Source organism: Pongo pygmaeus, chromosome 21, assembly GCF_028885625.2.
Source record: "Pongo pygmaeus isolate AG05252 chromosome 21, NHGRI_mPonPyg2-v2.0_pri, whole genome shotgun sequence".
NCBI lineage: Eukaryota > Metazoa > Chordata > Mammalia > Primates > Hominidae > Pongo > Pongo pygmaeus.
Window position 1 is genome coordinate 66,960,098 of NC_072394.2, and position 19,674 is coordinate 66,979,771.

Sequence of the window (19,674 nt, forward strand, 5' to 3'; positions counted from 1 at the left end):
ATTAGGTTGCCCTCTGCAGTAAGATAAAAAGACAAGGGGTCAGGGTTAGGGGCTCGTGGTAATGCCTCTCCTTCCCAACCCTGCTGCCTCGTGTGAAGGCTGTGTCTGTGGATTCTGCTTCTTATTGATCCATCAATTGCCCTCACTCTCTCCCACCCCAACCTGGGGTCACAGAGCTTGAGGGGAGAGGATGAGATGAACGGGTGTGAGAAGCTGCGGTTCTAGCACTAAAGTGGCCTTTTTTCCTCTTTCGAAATCAGCTTGTCCGGCTGCCCTCGTGCAAAGAAAAGTGGAGTCAAGGTGGCACCCACCAAGGACGACAAGGAGGACCCTGAGCTGATGAAGTACGTTGGGCCATGCTGGCTCTTTCATTGCTTTGCAGAATTGAGATTTTCCTGTGTTTTATGATGTAAAAAACTCCTACTAGGTTCTCTTTTCATTAATACAACGGGTCACCTAACTGATCAATGCCAACTCTCGTTTCTTTCGTTTTTCTGGAAGCTCTCACACACTACACGTTGATACCTATGAAGATATGACCCTGGATGTCACGTGGAGGGCATGGGTGCCAGATCCTCCGGGCTTCTCAGGTCTGGAGTATTTGACGGGGCTGGGAGAGGCAGAGCACCCTTCTGCCTATGTCTTAGGGCCACCTGGGAGTGGGCCCCAGGGCCTTGCAACCTGCAGAATTTGTCTGGCAGGAAAGGTGAGATGTAGGAATCAAGGAGGAGAGGGTGGTTAGAACGACGCTGAAGCTCCGAATCCCATGTGTCCGTCCACCCACACACCTATGCAGAGAGCTGGTAGATGGAGAGAGCCGGGAGGATCTAAACTGGGAACCAGACACTGTTGGGTGAAGGAAAGAGGACATCCTGGGCCTTAAGTGACCCAAGTCCTTGAGGAGAAAAGATTCTCCTCTATTGCTCTTCTCACTGGGGCAGGGTGGGGGCCCACGTGTCTTTGTGGGGCTTATAGGTGAACCCTGACTGTGTGTTATCCTACTCGGTGGGGGTTTGTGTCCTTGCAAGCTTATTCTTCCAATAGGGAACGGGTCCCCTGCACTGCCCACTTTTAGGTGGGGGGAATGCTTTGCTACAGACTCAAACCAGGTGACCCACTGGCCATTTTGCCCAGGACTGAGGTACTTTCAGAGCTGACATCTGGCAAAATGGGTAGTGGGTTCCCCAGCAGGTGAGCAGTGGAAATGATGGCTCTGGACACCTTGTTGCCCAGGGTTAGGGGCTGGCTCGGTCGGGACAGGGCCTCGGGGCTGGCTTGGTCGGGATAGGGCCTCGGGGCTGGCTTGGTCGGGACAGGGCCCTACTACACCCACAGGAAGCAGGTTGCCCTGATTGTGTTACCTGCTGGGCCAAGAGCAGCCAGACCTCACCCCCGGGGAGGGGCAACTTGGCCTGAGATTGGGTTGCTCCTCCTGGTAGTTTGCTCCAGCTGTGCCCAAACATCTGCTTGGCCACACTGGAGGAACCTAACTGACCAACATCACATCCTTCAGAAGGGGATGGCCCCACCAGCTGTTTGGTGTAATAGGCTGTGGCTTGTTTATTTATTTAATTTTTACTGTAAAACTGTAATGAATGCTAAATTAACAATGTAAAATTTATGGTTGTTAGTACTATGAAGGTCGCACACTAAATGCTGAGGTGGATAAAAAGCATTTTGCCCCTGAGAATCCAGGAATTTGCCTATGATCATATAAGAGCAACACCTTTATGGATTTGGCAAGGATCCTGCTGGCAGGGATATTATAAGTGAATTGTGCTGCATTTGCAAATGATTAAAATCAAGATCAGCATTTTTCAAATTAACCAGGAAAAATGGTTTTCCTTTCTAATGTGCTGTCAACTTAGCTTTAAAAAAAAAAGAGTTCTTTAGCCAAGTGGAGACTGTGACTTTCAGAAACACATTATCCTGCATTTGCAGGATAGATGAAGTTCCTAATGGCGCCATGGCAGAGGGAACCTGACTACTAAACACCTCCGTTTTACAGGGTTCCTTCTCAGCCATAAACTTTAACTGCATTTATAATTGCCTAGCATCTTTGAACAGATGCATATCAAAGCAGAAACTTGAATGGATGCGTCAGGTCATGCTGAGGGATGGGATTTTGTCAGCATGCATGAGCTGTGATTTGGAGAGCCTGGTGGTGCAAGAGTCCTTTTTATGACATCTCCTGCCTGCACTATTTAAAATTAAGTCACATCAGGCACTTGGTGGTAAATCCCTTTGCCACAGCTTTGTAACTGGTCATAAAAGTCTTGCGGAGGTTCCAGCATGGGAGTCAAGAGGGGCCACACAGACACCCGACAAATGAAACGCACCTCTGGCCCGTGGTCCTGCCATGTTTCTCATGTCACTGGCACACACGGCTTCTGCCCCTCAACACGTGACAGGAAACACTAGCTTACCCAAGAAGCACAGAGAGGCCTCACCAGCTCAGTGTCTGCCCCGCCCCTGCCCCAGCACCTCTCAACATGATGTCCCTGATAGCTTGAAAGTCAACACACCAGGTGTTGTGAGAAAGAGATCGCACCCGAAATCTGAAATCCTCTCCATGTATGCGATTCCAGGGAACAAAAACAGTTTCCCTTGATGAAGGGGAGTAGCGTTTTGCAAGAAAGGGAGTAAAACTAATTGAGATTTGGGCCAGGCGCTGTGGCTCATGCCTGTAATCCCAGCACTTTAGGAGGCTGAGGCAGGCAGATCACCTGAGGTCAGGAGTTTGAGACCAGCCCGGCCAACATGGTGAAACCTCATCTCTACTAAAAATACAAAAATTAGCCGGGCGTGGTGGCGGGCGCCTGTAATCCCAGCTACTCGGGAGGCTGAGGCAGGAGAATTGCTTGAAGCTGGGAGGCAGAGGTTGCAGTGAGCCAAGATCGTGCCACTGCACTCCGGCCTGGGCAATAAGAGCGAGACCCCATCTCAAAAATAATAATAATAATAATAATAATAATAATAATAATAATAATTCAGATTCGACTGTGTAGAGTAACTGAAGAGCCAGCCACCTCCCATTTGGCCAGTGCCTCTTGCCAGCCAGGCTGTGCCTGGTGCAGGTGTCCCCCAGGGTCCCATGGTTGGGAGGCCATCCCCATCAGAGGGGGGCTGGACCTTGAATATGAACTTCCCAAAGTCCCCATAGGGGCCCCTGGCAGTGTCTCCGCTCTGGACGGGGATGAGGTGACCTTGGACTGGCTCAGGGAATGTCCTGTAAGTTTCTGAGGGCTAGGTGGGTGGGATGAGTAACAAAGGGGAAAGAACCAAGAGAGGGGCCTGTGGAGAGAGAGAAAGCAGGGCCCTGGCCGAGGTGGCTGGGAAGGGTCCGAAATGGCAGCTTCAGAGACAAGGCCAGAGTGTGGGGGCAAGGAGCCGGACACTACCCTCCCTGTCCAGGCCTTGTTGACCTTCCACTGAGCAGCGCAGCCCTGAGCCCCCTCTCACCCCTACGGCAGGAGCCTCTGCCACTGCCCCTGCCCCCTGCTACTGTCCTCCCGAGCGCTTCCTGTGCTGACCGTAACTTCCCTGTATGCCCATGAGTCTCCTCGTAAATGGAGCCACGGTGACCTCTCTTGGGGTCTTGTGTTGCCGGTAAGCAGCACACAGGGAATGTGTGACAAATAGTAATTTGGATGAGTTTCATTTACGGAGAGATAAGAATGAGCCTTGCAGATTGAAGATCTTGTCCTGGGTTTGGCGTGGGTTCCTGGATGACGTGGTCCCTCAGATCCCCAAGTCCTGGTCCAGGTCCTTCTCTGAGGCAGTGGGGACAGACACTCAGGTCATGGGCCTAGGCCCTCTGCATTGTCCTGTTTGTCTCTGACCCACACTGTGCCCAAGGCATTTGCCAATCTGAATTTATGTTATTTTCGTAAGGGTCTCTATCCCTCTCCTGGAACACCCAGAACAAAGGAAAAGAAAACACCATTTAAGGCCAGCCTCAGGCAGGAGTGATTACGGGATATCCTAGCGAGTCTCCCCCACGTGAGGTCTGTGTTCTTCCTTCTAGAACATAGATCTCAGTTGTGGCAAAGCTGCAACATCTATGGGCATTGCCCCCTGATTGCACTGGCCTCAGTCTGGGAGGCTGTGGGGTGACAGGCCCCTGCTGTCCCTGAGCTCCCCTGCTTAGGGGACCTGCTATGGGGATCTCGTGATCCCCATAGGCCCCCAGGCCTATGCTTGATGCAAGCTCCCAGGGAGTGGCCTCTGGGTGGTCTCAGCTGACAACATGGCTCCACATTGCTGAGTGACACACAAGTGACTCCAGCAGCAAGGCTTGGAGTGAACCTGAGAGCAGCCCCCGGGCCCAGGGTCATGGCTGCTGCAGGGCACGGAAAGAAGGTGGCTGCGGAGACCCCAGCCACAAAGGCGGAAGAGGGAGCATGGCCCTGCAGTCTTCACATTTAGCCCGGAAGGGCCAGTTCTTCCCTGAGGCTCCAGGACCTCAGCTGCCCTCCCTGCCTCACTCAGAAGCCCTTTAACGTGTGATGTTGGGCTCCCTCGTGTCTGGCTTGAGAGAGTCTCCAGGCTTCTCCTCCCAAACCTTCGCCCCTGTACTCACCCTGGCCTTTCTGTACCCAGGTGCCCAGTTCCAGGCTGTGTGGGGCTCGGTCACATCAGCGGGAAATACGCCTCTCACAGGAGCGCATCCGGCTGCCCACTGGCCGCCCGCAGGCAGAAGGAAGGTTCCCTCAATGGCTCATCATTCTCCTGGAAGTCCCTGAAGAACGAAGGACCGACCTGCCCCACCCCGGGCTGTGACGGCTCTGGCCACGCCAATGGGAGTTTCCTCACCCACCGGAGGTAACTGTGCCTGCAGGTCCTGCCCCTCTGTGCAGTCAGTAGGGACCCTCGCCTGGGGCCTGGGGCTGAAGCTCCTGAGGGAGGGCCAGACCGGGGCTCCGTGTGACCAGAGTTTCTCAAGGGAAAGGCCGGGCCACATGGGTAGCGGATGGGGGAGGCCAGCGGGTCTGTTGGTGCCAGGTGATGCTGTGGGTTATGTCTTCGCCATGCGTCTCCCCTCATAAGCCACCCGTCCACATCCTGATGGAGTCCTTCCTGGCTGGGTGTTATGCTGGACACAGAGGCCACACATGAGCAGAGCCCTGGGTCTGACACCTATGTTCTCTTAACAGGCTGACAACTTCTCAGGAAAAGTTTGTCTCCTACACCTTATGCCCTGTCCCTCCCATTCATCCCTCTTCTTTGAACTCCGGGCAGAGACCCCTGCCTGCTTTGCAAGGGAGCTGGTAACCCCTCTCTGTCAGGCAGTGGGCCTGGGCAGCATTCACCAACTCTCGCCTGCCCTCCAACACCTGCTCCAGAGCTGAAGGACCTTGCTTCAGCAGCCCCCACTTCCTGTCTGTGTCCTATGGTGACAATGAGTGCCTGGTCCCATCAGAAACCCTGTGTCTGGGCCTAGGGCCAATGCTGACTCTTCATTCCCTCCCCTGTCCCTCCCCTCCCCTTCTTCCCGCCTCCTTTCCCTCCCTTCTCCCTCCTTTCCTCTCCTCCCTCCCTTCCTCCTTCCCTTTCCCTCCCTTCTCCCTTTCCTCCCCTCTCTCTTCCCCTATTCCTCCCCCTTTCCTTCTTTCCCCTCCCTCCCCTTTCCCTCCTCTCCCCTTCCCTCCCTCTCTCCCCTCCCCCTCCCCTCTTCCCTCCCTCTCTCCCCTCCCCCTCCCCTCTTCCCTCCCTCTCTTCCCTCCCCCTCTTCCCTCCCCTCCCTTCCCTCCACCCACCCTCCCGCCTCCCCCCTCACTCCCTTCCCACCCCCTCTCCTCCCCTTCTTCCTCTCCCCTCCCCTCCTCCCCACCTTCCCCTTCCCTTCCCTCCCCTTCCTCACCTCCTCTTCTTTTTCTTCCCCTCCCCTCCCTTTTCCCTCCCTTCCTCCATCTACAAGATTAATTAACTCACTTTGCACCATGTACCAAGCCTTGGAGAGAGAGCAGAGAAAAAAAGGACAACTACCCCTTATCCTTGCAGAGTGCATTTTGGGCAGAGTAGGTGGGACAGCTTGTAAACAAATAAATACGTAAATTACTCAGTGTGGGGAATGGTGGTGTGTGTGCTGGGCAAAACAGAAGCAGGGAAGAGGACAAGGAAGTCCTCTTTGAGAAGGAGGTAGCAGCTTGGCCTGAGGTGTCTGGGGCACAAGCCCTCAGTGAAGTGGCTGGAGCTGGGAACAGCCTGGCCCACTGGACAAGGTTGGAGGTTAGGGAGAGGGAGCAAAAGGAGATGAGGTAGAAAGTTCTGAGCCAGGGCTTATCTGGCTGCCAGCTGGCAAGGACTCAGCTTTCACTGTGAGTGAGGGGCCCTGGCAGAAGGCAGAGGAGAGACTAGATCTGGCATGGGCAGCTGGCACGGACACAGCTGCAGAAGCCAGAAAGGCCACTAAAGGAGGCTACTGCAGCCGGGGTCACCTGGGCAGAGACTCATGCTGGGATTCCTAAGGACATCTCACCTTGCCTCAATCAGCCTTTACTTATGGTGTGGATACAATCACTTCATAAATGAAATCATGCCTGAGAATGTACAATTTTAATGCATTTTTCTGCTTGAGTGTCTATATCTGAGGAGTGATCTGTGACTGTCATTATCACCATATCCTAGAGGGTATCTCAGAGGCAGAGGCAGCTAGGATGGGCTCCTCTGGGAGGTCAGGGCGGCAAAGCACCGGCAAGCAGGTCATGTGGACCTCAGACCCCAGAGGGAGCCCTGCCAAGAGCAACAGTGCCCTGGCCCCTCGAGTATCAGACAGGGTCAGCTATGGCTGTGCCAGACGAGGTGAGCTCTGGAGTGTCCCCTTCCCAGCCTCTGCCCTGCCTAGATGTAGCTTCTTTTTCCCCATAGAACACAGTTTGGCCATAGGGAGGCCCTCCGGGTCATCTAGGTGAGGTGGAACATGCCTTCTGTTAACCCGTAATGTGTGACCCTGGGTTGGTCATGGTGTCTGACTCCAGACTAGTCGTGGTGACCCCTAGACTATCCCATAGTGTGTGGCTCTGGACTGTTCATGGTGTGCGACCCTGGCCTTGTCATGGTGAGTGACCCTAGACTGCTCATAGTGTGTGATCCTGGACTACGCATAGTGTATGACCCTAGACTGGCTGTGGTGTGTGACCCTGGGCTGGCCGTGGTGGCTGACACTGGGATGGCCGTGGTGGGTGACACTGGGCTGGCCGTGGTGGGTGACCCTGGGCTGGCCGTGGTGTGTGACACTGGGCTGGCCGTGGTGGGTGACCCTGGGCTGGCCGTGGTGGGTGACACTGGGATGGCCGTGGTGGGTGACACTGGGATGGCCGTGGTGGGTGACCCTGGGCTGGCCGTGGTGTGTGACACTGGGATGGTTGTGGTGTGTGACACTGGGATGGTTGTGGTGGGTGACCCTGGGCTGGCCGTGGTGTGTGACACTGGGATGGTTGTGGTGTGTGACACTGGGATGGTTGTGGTGTGTGACCCTGGGCTGGCCGTGGTGGGTGACCCTGGGCTGGCCATGGTGGGTGACCCTGGGCTGGCCGTGGTGGGTGACACTGGGCTGGCCGTGGTGGGTGACACTGGGCTGGCCGTGGTGGGTGACCCTGGGCTGGCCGTGGTGGGTGACACTGGGCTGGCCGTGGTGGGTGACCCTGGGCTGGCCGTGGTGGGTGACACTGGGCTGGCCGTGGTGGGTGACCCTGGGCTGGCCGTGGTGGGTGACACTGGGATGGCCATGGTGGGTGACACTGGGATGGCCGTGGTGGGTGACACTGGGATGGTTGTGGTGCGCGACCCTGGGCTGGCCGTGGTGGGTGACACTGGGCTGGCCGTGGTGGATGACACTGGGATGGCCGTGGTGTGTGACCCTGGGCTGGCCGTGGTGGGTGACACTGGGATGGCCGTGGTGGGTGACCCTGGGCTGGCCGTGGTGTGTGACCCTGGGCTGGCCGTGGTGCGTGACCCTGGGCTGGCCGTGGTGGGTGACACTGGGATGGTTGTGGTGTGTGACCCTGGGCTGGCCGTGGTGGGTGACACTGGGATGGTTGTGGTGTGTGACCCTGGGCTGGCCGTGGTGGGTGACCCTGGGCTGGCCGTGGTGGGTGACACTGGGCTGGTGAATGATATGTGGCCTCTGCTTCCAGTTTGTCAGGCTGTCCCAGAGCAACCTTTGCTGGAAAGAAGGGAAAACTGTCAGGGGATGAGGTCCTCAGTCCAAAGTTCAAGACTAGCGATGGTAAGGATGGCTTCCTGGATTTCCCTGCTCATGGCTGGGTGCCCGGGTGAGTGAGAGCTGTGCACCTTTTTGTGCTGGTGGGAAGAAGGTAGAGAGACGAAGCCCCTCCTGGAATGAGTCACGGCAGAGGTAGATCCCTTCACCTAAGCTGACAGCCTTTTGGACCTTGGCTCTGAAGCTCTTGACACCTGTGTCTGGGGCCCCTGGCCCTCAGGAGGTCATGCCTGCTGTAACCTGTGGCTTTGGTGACCACTGGGATCAGAGTCCAGTGGAGCCCATGTGCTGTGAGTTTGTGGAGAGGTGTGGCTCATTCCCACTTAGGTGAGGAAATTCAGCATCGCCTGAACAAACTTCCATCTTTAATGTAGCATTTAATACCTCCTAAAGAGATTTAAGCCTTTCCACCTGCCAGCCAGCTCAGAAGGCAAACCGTAAACACTCATCTCACAATTTTCAAGACAGACTTCTCCAGCGCATAATGTGGGGTATGAGCCCCAGAGAGAGATGAGCTCGGAAAACCAGGAGGGGGGACCTCTGCTGCACAGGGGGTTTCAGTTCTAGAAAGCAGGCTTCCCCACAGCACTTTGGCCCAGGCCTGCCTGAGGCCCAGAGCCACAACTGAGGTTTCTCTCTGGGTCAGTGTTGGAGAATGATGAGGAGATCAAGCAGCTGAACCAGGAGATCCGAGACCTGAACGAGTCCAACTCGGAGATGGAGGCTGCCATGGTGCAGCTGCAGTCCCAGGTAGGTGGTGCCGCCCCCCACTCCTGGGCTCTTTGCCCGCCGAACCCAAACGTTCGTCCTGGGGACAGTGAGGCATCCGTCGGCACTCATCAAGGCTGCTGTCAGGGCTGAGCTGATGGACAGTGCAGTGCCAGGCACACAGGCACACTTAGGACGTGCTGGCCGCTCACACTGCGGTGTCTGTGAGGTCACACTGAGTGCCGGCGGGCCGCTGGAGCTGGTTGGCCCTCTAGGGCGGGCCGCTGGAGCTGGTTGGCCCTCTAGGGCGGGCCGCTGGAGCTGGTTGGCCCTCTAGGGCTGTGGTCTCGTTAGTGTTAATAACACTATTAATAATATCAGTCCCATTAAGATTAGCAGCACTGTTTCTCTTACTCTCGTTAGAATGAGTAGTCCTGTCGAGACTAGCGGTCCCATTAGGGTCACCAGTCTTGTGAGTACCAGTGGTCCACGAGCGTGGTGCCGTAGAGCCAGGTCTCTGGAGCCAGATTTCCTCCCCAGCACCCAGCACAGCCACATACCAGCTGAGGGACCTGACAAACCTTTCAGCCTCTTCCTCAGTCAATTCCTCCGTAAAATGGAGTTAAGAATAGGATTCTACTCCAGCCGGTTATTGTACAATGAACGCATTTCTATGAGGAAAACATTTAGCATAAGCACCTGATCCAGAGTAAGTGCCGTCGATGAGAGCTGCTGTTGCTGAGGCATAGGATTACAAATTATTTTAAATGTTTGTGTCATATTTCCTGATTTCCCTAAAATGAGCATCTGTAATCAGAAAAAAAAAGCAGTAAAGATCTTATTTTGAAAATAAGAGCATGCCCCACCTGTGGCTGCTGAGTGGCGTCTGCAGCCGCGCTGGGGGAGTGGGCACACATAAGCGTGCCCCTAACGGCTAGAGGGACAAAGGGACAAGGAAGTGACCAGGTCCCACAGAGAATTTGGGCAGAGCCTCTCTGGGCAGGGACAGATGGGGAGATGGTGGCCTCCACCAAGGCGGCAAAAAATGAGTAACATCCTCCAGCCCCACGTGTCTCGTTACTCTGCTCTGGTCTCTACTGGCAAACAGGCTCACGTTGACCGCTTGTTACTCGAGAGCCTGTATAAAAATAGTGTCACCCCACAGGGATCAGGAAGGATTTTCGCTGTCATGCACATGTCGATGTTGCATCCCCCCAGGTTCATGGGCAGTGACGACAGAGAAGGAGTGATGGCCCTCCTGGCAGAGCCATCCCCGTCCCCTCCCGGCAGAGCCATCCCCGTCCCCTCCCGGCAGAACCATCCCTGTCCCCTCCCGGCGGAGCCATCGCCGTCCCCTCCCGGCGGAGCCGTCCCCGTCCCCTCCTGGTGTCTCTGAGTGTGCAGATGCACTGGTGTGTGGGTGTCCATTTTGTTCTCCCTGCTCCTCCCCTTCTCAGAGTCCTCAGGGCCTTCATCAGTGTCAGTGTCCTTGGGGTAGCACCTCTGATTTCTCTTTATTTGCCAAAACCAATCTTTTTAAAGACAGATTATTACCTTTTACTAGCATCCCTTTGGAAGGACTCAGAAGCCCCTGTCCCTTTGAGGGAGTTTGGTGACTGGTGCCCTCTGCGGAAGGGCAAAGGCAAAGGGAAGGCAGGTCCCTATCCCCCATGCAACCCTTTCAAAGCCACATGCTTGTCACCAGGTGGCAGAAGAAGCGTGCTTGACCCCATCCACAGCCTCCCAGGAAGGAGCTCCCCACTCCTGCCTCGTGTGTCACCCACACTATCTTTCTGTGAGTTGAGCCTCTGCCCCATGGCTCCCTGCAGATGTGCAGTCAGGCTGGGGGCTATTCCTGGACACCAAAGGCCTCAGGGCCAACACAACCCTGGGCAGGTTCACTGCCATGGTGGGGAAGTGAGACTTGCCTGCCTGTAGTTGGCCTGGGGAAGATGTGCTTGGGAGACCCTGAGGAGGCTCTTTGTTGGTCTTTCTGGTGAGGGGAAGACCCAGAGGCAGTCTGACACCCCACGGGGGCGGTGCAGTGATTTCCATCTTACAGATAGAAGCAGGAAACATGGTGAAGCTAAGACCACAGCAGGTGGAGTCTGAGATTGAGACAGGGCGCTGTGAAGTCTGTGCCCCCACCCCATCCCCTCAGGACAGAGGGGCTCAGAAAACCAGGAGTGGGGACCTCTCCTGCACAGGGGGTTTCAGTTCCAACTAGAAAGCATGGCACAGAGGGACGTGCCACACGAGCCCCCTTCCTGGCTTCCCTGGAGTCAGGCCATGTCTCCAGAGGGCCCTTGCCTTTCTCTCCTCTGCCAGCCCCTCACCTGTGGCAGAACCCCCTACAGGAAGGCAGGGTCCCTGCCTCTTCCCCCACCCCAGGGTTCTGCATTCTCCCAGAGAGTTGTGAGAAGCAGCCCAGAGAGGACCCCCAGGAGGATGGGGGCCAAGGGCAGGCGGCACTTCGAATCTCTCTCTGGCACAGATCTCCTCCATGGAGAAGAACCTGAAGAACATCGAGGAGGAGAACAAGCTCATTGAGGAGCAGAATGAAGCCCTGTTTCTGGAGCTGTCCGGCCTGAGCCAGGCCCTCATCCAAAGTCTCGCCAATATCCGCCTTCCGCACATGGTAGGCAGCACGCGGGCCTGCCGGCACCACAGCTGCCCCCCAGGGTCTCTTCGGAAAGCAGGAGGGCAGGGCGTCTCCCACCCCCTCTGCATCTGGGTCCTGCCCTAGGGGCCCTGTGCCCTTGTGGAGATTCTCTCCACCCCGAATGGCCCGGGCTGTTGGCTGTGGTGGGTTTAGCCACCGTAGTGAGTAGCTGCCATAAAGAGTAGCTAATGAATCCAAAGCAAAATGGTGATTCCATCAGCAGAGAGGCTACTGCTGGGATGGCTGCAGAGAGGAACACCCAGTGCTGCCTCTAGTTGGTATGGGCTTGTCTCGGGTCACGTGGGGACATAGGTTTGATGCTCCCACATCAGGTTCTGTGGTGTGGAGCCCACTGCATGGCTGGGGCTTGCTAACCTGGTTCTGTTCTCCAGGAGCCAATATGCGAACACAATTTTGATGCCTATGTGAGCACCCTCACCGACATGTACTCCAACCAGGACCCAGAGAACAAGGACCTCCTGGAGAGCATCAAGCAGGCTGTGAGGGGCATCCAGGTCTAGGCCGTGTGGTACCCAGAAGTGTCCCAGCCCACCACACCGTTTACCTCCCCCGCCCTGCCCCGCACCGTGGGGATGCCCAACTCACAGTGACTTTCCGTTTGCGGCCCGGTGTGGCCTTGGGCGGGTTTATCCAAAGGGATGGCTGGAAATCGGCCTCTCCCACGAGGCTCCCTCCAGGCTTGGGGCTGTGGTGGCCCTATCCGTGTGCATAGGGGCGCTGAAGAATTACAAAGTGATTTATTTTTGTTTTCTGAAAGAAATCTGAAGAGCAGCTCAAAGTCTCCAGTGGAAGCTCATGGACAAGGTTCTCAGGGAAGTTTTGGAGTTTGCAACCACAGTATTCCTTTGTCTGTCGAGGCTGGGCGGGTGGTGTGAGTGGCATCTTGGCCTGGAGGACATGCCTGGGGCAGCGTGTCTGTGCTCAGTGAGGGCCGCTGAAGAAAGTGCGTTTTCTGTTTTCATTTAATTCAGTTTTGTGTTAAGGGTGGAACAAAGCTCTGTCCCAGAGGGAAAGTTAGGAATAGGCCTCCCAGAGGACACTCCAGACAGTTGACAAGCATCGCAGCCCCTGTCAGGTCAAGGAATTTTAACCTGGGAGACTCCTGAAAATCAGCCTAATGTCTGGGGGCAGCTGGCGCTGAGGCTGTGCAGATGTGTATGGCCTTGGGTCACAGCTTCCTACTGGGGCTGCAGCCTTTAGACCCTGGGTCTGGGATCCATGTCCAGGGACCACTCTGGCTTCTGTGCATCCACCCAGGCCCCCGACCCATCACTGCCACATAATCCGGGTCATGGCCGAGCTTGACCTCTGCATCCGTGGTGACGGAGGTGGCAATGACATCATCAAGGTCAGAGGGTAAATTCCTAACAGGAGACCACAAAGGTTTCACTTCTTTTAGATCCATCCAATATGCGAAAAAAGGGTACATTTTAATTTAATGTGTTAAAAACACAATGTTCCTACTGTGTAAATAGAATCCAAGTCAATTGTGACTGCAATTCCAAGTTAGTATTTAAAAATAGGGAAATTGCACTTCCTGGAAAAAATTAAAAAGTAGTTAGTTTAATTATTCTGTAAATTATTTAATTTTGTCAAGATGTAAGTATTTATATTCACAGCCTCTTATGTTAACGTTTGCTATTTATTTAACATTTTTATTTATTAATTTTATACTATTTCAACTAGACCCCACACCAGGGCACCCTAAGAGGGGAAAAAAGTGAATTCAAAGCAAAAATAACTATTTGAGTATAATATAGGCCACAAAAAATCTTGATATAACTCCTAGTTATAATTTTGATGCAACCAAGTTATTTTTTATATATTTTGTTATTTATTCTTTTAATAATGGAATTTTTTTAAAAAGTATTTTGTAACTGAGGAATTTTGATAATTTGGGGATTTCGTTTTCCCTTGGTCTAATGGAGAGAAAGACATTTTGGTTTTCTTTTTCCATTTTGGGTTCCTTTTGTTTCAGGCACGGATAACAGCAAATGGAATTCTGTATTTATTATTATTTAAGTGTAGCGCAGATGTGTGTGCTTGGGCGTGTTTCTCGTGTCGCGTTTGCGTGTCGGCTCTTGCGGTGGAGTCCTGTTGCTGTGAGGGAGTGCTGGCCGCAGGCAGCCTCGAGTCGCCGCCGGGCTCACAGGCTGTGCCACCCGTCCCTCCGACAGCTCCAATACTGTGACCTTCCTTCCTCAGGAAACGCGTTGAACCCACAGCACTCTGTGGTGTGTTTGAGGGTGATTTCCTAATAAAAGTCCACTCTGACTGTGAATCGGTGCTGTGGTCTGTGGGGAGGACACTGTCTCCATTCTTGGCGAGCTCTATCCTGCACCCTCCTGGGAGCCCTTCCTGGTGAGCTCTATCATGCACCCTCCTGGGAGCCCTTCCTGGTGAGCTCTATCATGCACCCTCCTGGGAGCCCTTCCTGGTGAGCTCTATCATGCACCCTCCTGGGAGCCCTTCCTGGTGAGCTCTATCATGCACCCTCCTGGGAGCCCTTCCTGGTGAAGAGCTCTATCATGCACCCTCCTGGGAGCCCTTCCTGGTGAGCTCTATCATGCACCCTCCTGGGAGCCCTTCCTGGTGAAGAGCTCTATCATGCACCCTCCTGGGAGCCCTTCCTGGTGAGCTCTATCATGCACCCTCCTGGGAGCCCTTCCTGGTGAGCTCTATCATGCACCCTCCTGGGAGCCCTTCCTGGTGAAGAGCTCTATCATGCACCCTCCTGGGAGCCCTTCCTGGTGAGCTCTATCATGCACCCTCCTGGGAGCACGTGCCCAGGAGGGGAATCTTCCATCTCTGGTCTCCCCTTGATACCACACGTGGGGTCCCCCTGGTGTCAGCTTAGCCAGTCTCTCCTCTTGAAACTACCCTCCCTCACTGCCTCCATGTGTGTTTCTAGAAGGTCTAAGTCACTGTATCTTGCCCCTTCCCACGTGACCAGTCATATGCAAATTGAAGTTTTTCCCAGGAGTCTTCTCTTAGGGTCAGGGAGAAAAACTTTTCCTGCTGAGGTTGTTAGACTTGGGGGTGTGGAACTGGGGTTGCCCTGGGCTATCTCTCCTGGCCACAGGACGAAGCCACCAGTAGTAGGAGAGAGTTCAGACATTCTGGAGGGGGGCAAAGCTGACAATGGAGGTAGATGTGGAGGAAAAGAGAGATCTCTGATGATCTTTTTAGAGCTCATGCACCCAGACATGTCTGAAGGCACTCTGCCCTTGAACTGCCCAGTTATATAAGGCAATGGATTCTTTTTTTTTTTTTTTTTCAAGCTGGTATACAAGGCCAAAAAGCCAATGCATACCAGCTTAAAAAAAAAAAAAGAGACTTCTCCCCTTTCTCATTTTTGTACTTTTGTGTCAGGTGGAGCTCTAGTGCTCCCAGAGTAAGACTTGGTCTAGGGGCTTCTAGTCACATTCAGCCTAAACTGTCAACATGCTTTTGACCTCCCTGGAATCTGGCCCTGGTGGTAGTCCTGGAGCATCCATCTGATATGTAAACAAAGGATCCATCTTCACTGACAAATTCTTAGAAATTCTGGACTGAGTTTCCACCCTCTGCTGTAGTCAGACAGGGTCCACAACACCTGTGGAGGACATTTGATCTGCCTTCAGGGCTCCAACTGCTGGTTGTGGGGGCCCGAGCAGGTGCCAGTGCCCACTGGTGGGTTATGCAGAACCTGTTCAACTGTAAGGAAGGGCTCCTGGGGGTCCCCTTTGGTGAGGCCCCATTTATGATGGGGAGACCAGTGGCCTGGAGTTGTACCCCTCACATCAGCACAGCAGATGCTGGGGTGGGTGTGAGCAAGACCGATTCTGAAGTGTCCCCTCAGCAAGCTGAGGTAAAGTCATTCTGGGGGGTATGAGAGTTGGCTGGAGAGGTGGGGACTATGATGTTCCTGCTAGGGGACACAGGCTGTTACCATGATGTTAGAAAGCTGCACAATCCCATAGTTTGATAATGGAACAAGCTGGTCACCCCCAAGAAGATTCTCTCACTTTTTGCTTAGAGGCACTGGCTGGGCCACCAGCCCACTGGGAGCTGAGAGAAAGAGCGTCTAGAGTCACAGGCATGTGCTCTCTTAGGATTTATTTTTGGTATGGGACCCCACAGCTAGGCCTTCTCTACCAGCCTGCAGACCCTCCTGTTTGCTGTATCCAGAGAATAAAGCTCAAAGTTTCATCCAGAGGGAGGGAAGTGTTTGCCAGGCTCTCAGAGTCGGGGTGGGGTTCTGGGGAAGAGGGCTACTGGCTCCCGAAACACTTTCTACCAGTTGTCTTCTCCCATCTCCAACAGAATCTGGTGCTACCAGTTCTTGGGGTTTCTGAGGTGTGGACAGTGTTGGCTCTGAACTTTCTACACTCTGGCTAGAATTCAGTGTTTTGTGTCTCCTAGGCCATTTATTTTGCATCTGTGAATTTTCTGGCTTCTAAATTGCATTGTTGTCCCCTCTTTCATCTCCTCACTCCTGCCAATTTATGCCTTAAAATGTGTCATTTTAGCCAGGTGTAAGAGAGAACAAAGGTAAATACACATGTACACCCGCTTTCCTCACCTGAATGGGTATGCTTCAAGTTGATGAGCACACGACTGTCTCCCTGAACAGACGGGAAGTCAGCTTAGTGCTGGGTCGACATCACCCCATGAGTAAGCGAAGCCTCAAGTTCAGGTGAGATTTTTCCTGTTAACCACTCTGTCTCCCTGAAGCCGGTAGCCTCTCAGAGGCTGCTAAAGACATGGATGTGGAGGGTTTCCTAACTGTCAGCTGACTGTGAATCCTGCAACATAGGCCATCCATGCTCCCAGCGGTTACAGCCTCTGTGCCATTCCCTTTGCCATTCTTAAAATATGGAGGTGGAGTGTGGACTTCTCTAATAGAGTCTTAAGTCTTCACAAGGGCACCCTTATCCATGATCGTGGGTGGCCTGGGCTGATGCCGGGCAGCTGACTTTTGGCAGAGTTATGCTCTGAGCCACTCTGGCCCTCACTGCACCCCAAGCCCACCATCCCTCCTGGCTGCTCCCATTGTCTCTGCCTCTCTTTCTTTCCTCTCAGTGTCTGCAGCATGCAGGTCTCCGTGTGTGCTGACTTTTCTGAAGCTGGCGTCTCCTCTTCCAGCACCTGCTATGGCTCCCTCCTCCTCTCCCTCTACTGTATCTTCCTCCCACCTGCTTATGTGCTCCTGACCTCTCCTCCTTCCTGATTTCCACCCTACCCTGCCGCTGCCTCAGGGCTGTCCCAGCCTATGTCCCAGTCCCTTTCTCCTCATTCCCAAGGCTGACGCCTGCTGTGTGCAGAGAACTCCCATACTGTCCCCCAATCCTTTCTTCCCTGGCTCTAGTACCTTCTGGGTATGCACTTGGATGCCCCAGAGGCATCAGGACACACGCCTGGGTGACCACAACAGCCTGCCCGCTACTCCCAGCTGGTCCTCTCTGGGCCCAGCAAGATACCAACCCCCACTTCACTCACCCAGCTGAAGGTCACATGGCCATACGAGAGCTGCCAAGAGGGGCCACAACTGCCTGATGTGCCACATGAATGTGAATGCCCCTGTGGAGCACCCAGCTTGTGCTATGTGCCACCCCATGGGGCAACCGTACAGCAGCCCTGACTAGGGCAGGTGTATGATGTGGGGGAAGAATGGATGGTTATTTTGGATCCTGGGGAAAGCCATGCAGGGATACGTGCACAACAGCACAGTCTGTGCCCTGTCCAGCATGTGGACACAGTGACTCCCCTGAGCTCCTAGAGAGCCCCTCCCAGTAACTAGCATCACAGTTTCCTGAGCTGTCTACTTGGGCTGACTGTAGCTCCTGAGAACTGGCCACACCCCTGGCAGCCTCGTGAGCCAGTGTAGGTCTTGAGGGGCACATTGGGAGCCCCATGAGGTTGGAGGAAGTGGTACAGTCTCAGCCCTGCAGAGCCATCCCTGAGCACCCACCACTCCCAGGGTAAGAAACCTTGCTGGGGGCGCAGGGGGTGCCTGTAAAGCCTTGTCTCCCAACCCACAGGAGCCCAGGAGCAGGAGGGTGAGCAACAAACTGCAGCCACCACTCCAGCACCCAGCGAACCCTCTTCATGGGACCCATTCATCTCTGCTCATGGGGCACCTTTTGCCAAATGAGACACACTTTTGCCTATTTATTTCATACACTGTCAAAAGTGTTTTCCTTGTCTTTAATTCGGTCACAGCTCTCTCTGTAGAAGTTGTCAAAATAGCAGAAGTCAAACCTGGTAATGTTTATGACTAAAGATGGTGAGGAGCCATGTGAGAACCAACCTGCTGCCTAGGAAAGACCAACCAGAAGTGCTGCGGGTTCCACCCCATATCCCCCTGGGCCAGTGCTTGGGACCCCTGATGGGTGGATAATCTCAGAACCCATCAGGCACCAAATCTAGAAGGGCTCCATTATGGCTGCCCTAAGTCCCACCCCACATAGAAGCCCTACTTGGCTCAGCTCTGAGCAGATAAGGAGAAATAAAGACTGATCATCATTGAATCTTATCCCTTTCTACACATCTGGGCTCCTTCCACCTCTCAACCACGTGTGATACAAGCAGTAGGATTGTGCCCATCATGCAGATGAAGAAACCAAGTCCCAGGGAGGCCCACAAGGCTGCTCAGAGTCACACAGGGCTTGGCTGTGCAGCCAGGGTTTGCCTGCAGGCCCCTGACTCCAGGGCTGGTGCCTTTGGAACCACATGATGGTGTCTCTAGCATATCCAGAAGGAGAAGAGCAGATCTGCACAGAGCAGTAGGATCCAGTAGGTATCCAAGGGGCCAGAGGAGAAGGGGCTGCTGTGGTCCCTAGTCCAGTGGGAAGGGCAGGAGGTGCCAGGAAGAATCTGCCTGGCAGGGCGGGGAAAGATGGGAGCTCACCGCTGGGTTGCTCCAGCCTCAGGAGAGTTGGGAACCATCTGGGTCCCCAGTCAGGATGCCTGAAGAGGAGGCCAGGGGAGGCCAGGTAGATGTCATTGCCTCTGGGGACAATCTGGTCATTCCCCAGGGCAGGTGGGACTGGCTGGAGACCACGAGGTCTCCTTGAAATGGAGGCAGATTCTCCAGCCTCATCTGCCTCCATATTTGGTGAACAGAGCTACACAGAAATCATGGAGAGAAAATGGGGTACAACGGTGGTCACGGGTGCCCCTCCTGAGGGGATTTGCACTTGACCTGAGGGAGGTGCGGGCCAGCCCTGGGGGTGTCTGAGGCAGGGGCAGGGACCCTGGTGGGAGGCAGGAAGGGTGCTGGCCAGTGGGGCTGGCCAAGGGGCAGGGGCAGCGGGAGGCGTGAGGGATGAGGGAGTTCAGCCATGGCCAGACTTTGAGGCTGTGTGAAATGCAAACACTCGGTGTCTGGGGCAGTGGAGTGACCTTGCTGAAGTGTTTTCTGGTTGATTTGTGTGCACAAGATCCCTGAGATGAGGGTCTTGTCATACTAACCCTGGATGCCCAGCGTCAAGAGAGCCATCTGCCTTGCAGGCAAACAGTGCTGAGTGGAGGGAGGGAGGGAAGTCCAGGGCTGGCCTCAAGTCACTGGGGACATCTGGACGAGTGCTGAGACAGGGCAGGGGGCTCCACATTGCATTTCCTCACCCAGATCCCAGGACTGGGCTGCCCGGGAGAAGCTGACTTGGAGCTCGCTCTCCAGAAAGCTGGCAACTGGGTACCTCTCCCTGTGCCTGGCACCCCTGCCTGCCACATAAAGCCATCCTGCAAAGGTGCACTGTGGTCCCAGCTCACCCACCTATGACACTTCAGGGACACCCCTGCATCTCCCATCTATACCAGCCGCTCCTCTTGGCTTCGAGGTCTGCTCCTGGTGGGTTGCTGGCTACTGGATGTCTGACAACAGCTGCCAGCCTGGTTCGGAAGTGCTACCCAAGGCCCTCCTGTCTGTACCTCCAGGTCCAGCTGCCACTCACCTGGTGCCCAGGGAGTGAAAACACCCTCTGCTACCACCTCATCCTCACGACTAGTCTGGTCCACCGCCTGTTGCAGTAAGACGTTTCTGGGGTGGCCCCTCCTTCTTCAAGGCCGATATCCA

At 54.6% G+C, this 19,674-nt stretch overlaps 1 protein-coding gene across 4 annotated transcripts in view; it reads left to right on the plus strand.

Moving 5' to 3' along the window:
* Positions 1-13,884, plus strand: part of MYT1 (myelin transcription factor 1) — a 76,883-nt gene extending 62,999 nt beyond the window's left edge. For all 4 annotated transcript variants that reach the window (XM_063658994.1, XM_063658995.1, XM_054468144.1 and 1 more), the window contains 6 exons: positions 261-344; positions 4,603-4,824; positions 8,139-8,230; positions 8,871-8,974; positions 11,427-11,570; positions 11,987-13,884. In XM_063658994.1, the coding sequence (XP_063515064.1) occupies positions 261-344; positions 4,603-4,824; positions 8,139-8,230; positions 8,871-8,974; positions 11,427-11,570; positions 11,987-12,115 (775 nt within the window). In that variant the 3' untranslated portion in view covers positions 12,116-13,884. The remainder of the gene's footprint in view (positions 1-260; positions 345-4,602; positions 4,825-8,138; positions 8,231-8,870; positions 8,975-11,426; positions 11,571-11,986) is intronic.
* Positions 13,885-19,674: the final 5,790 nt, after the last annotated feature.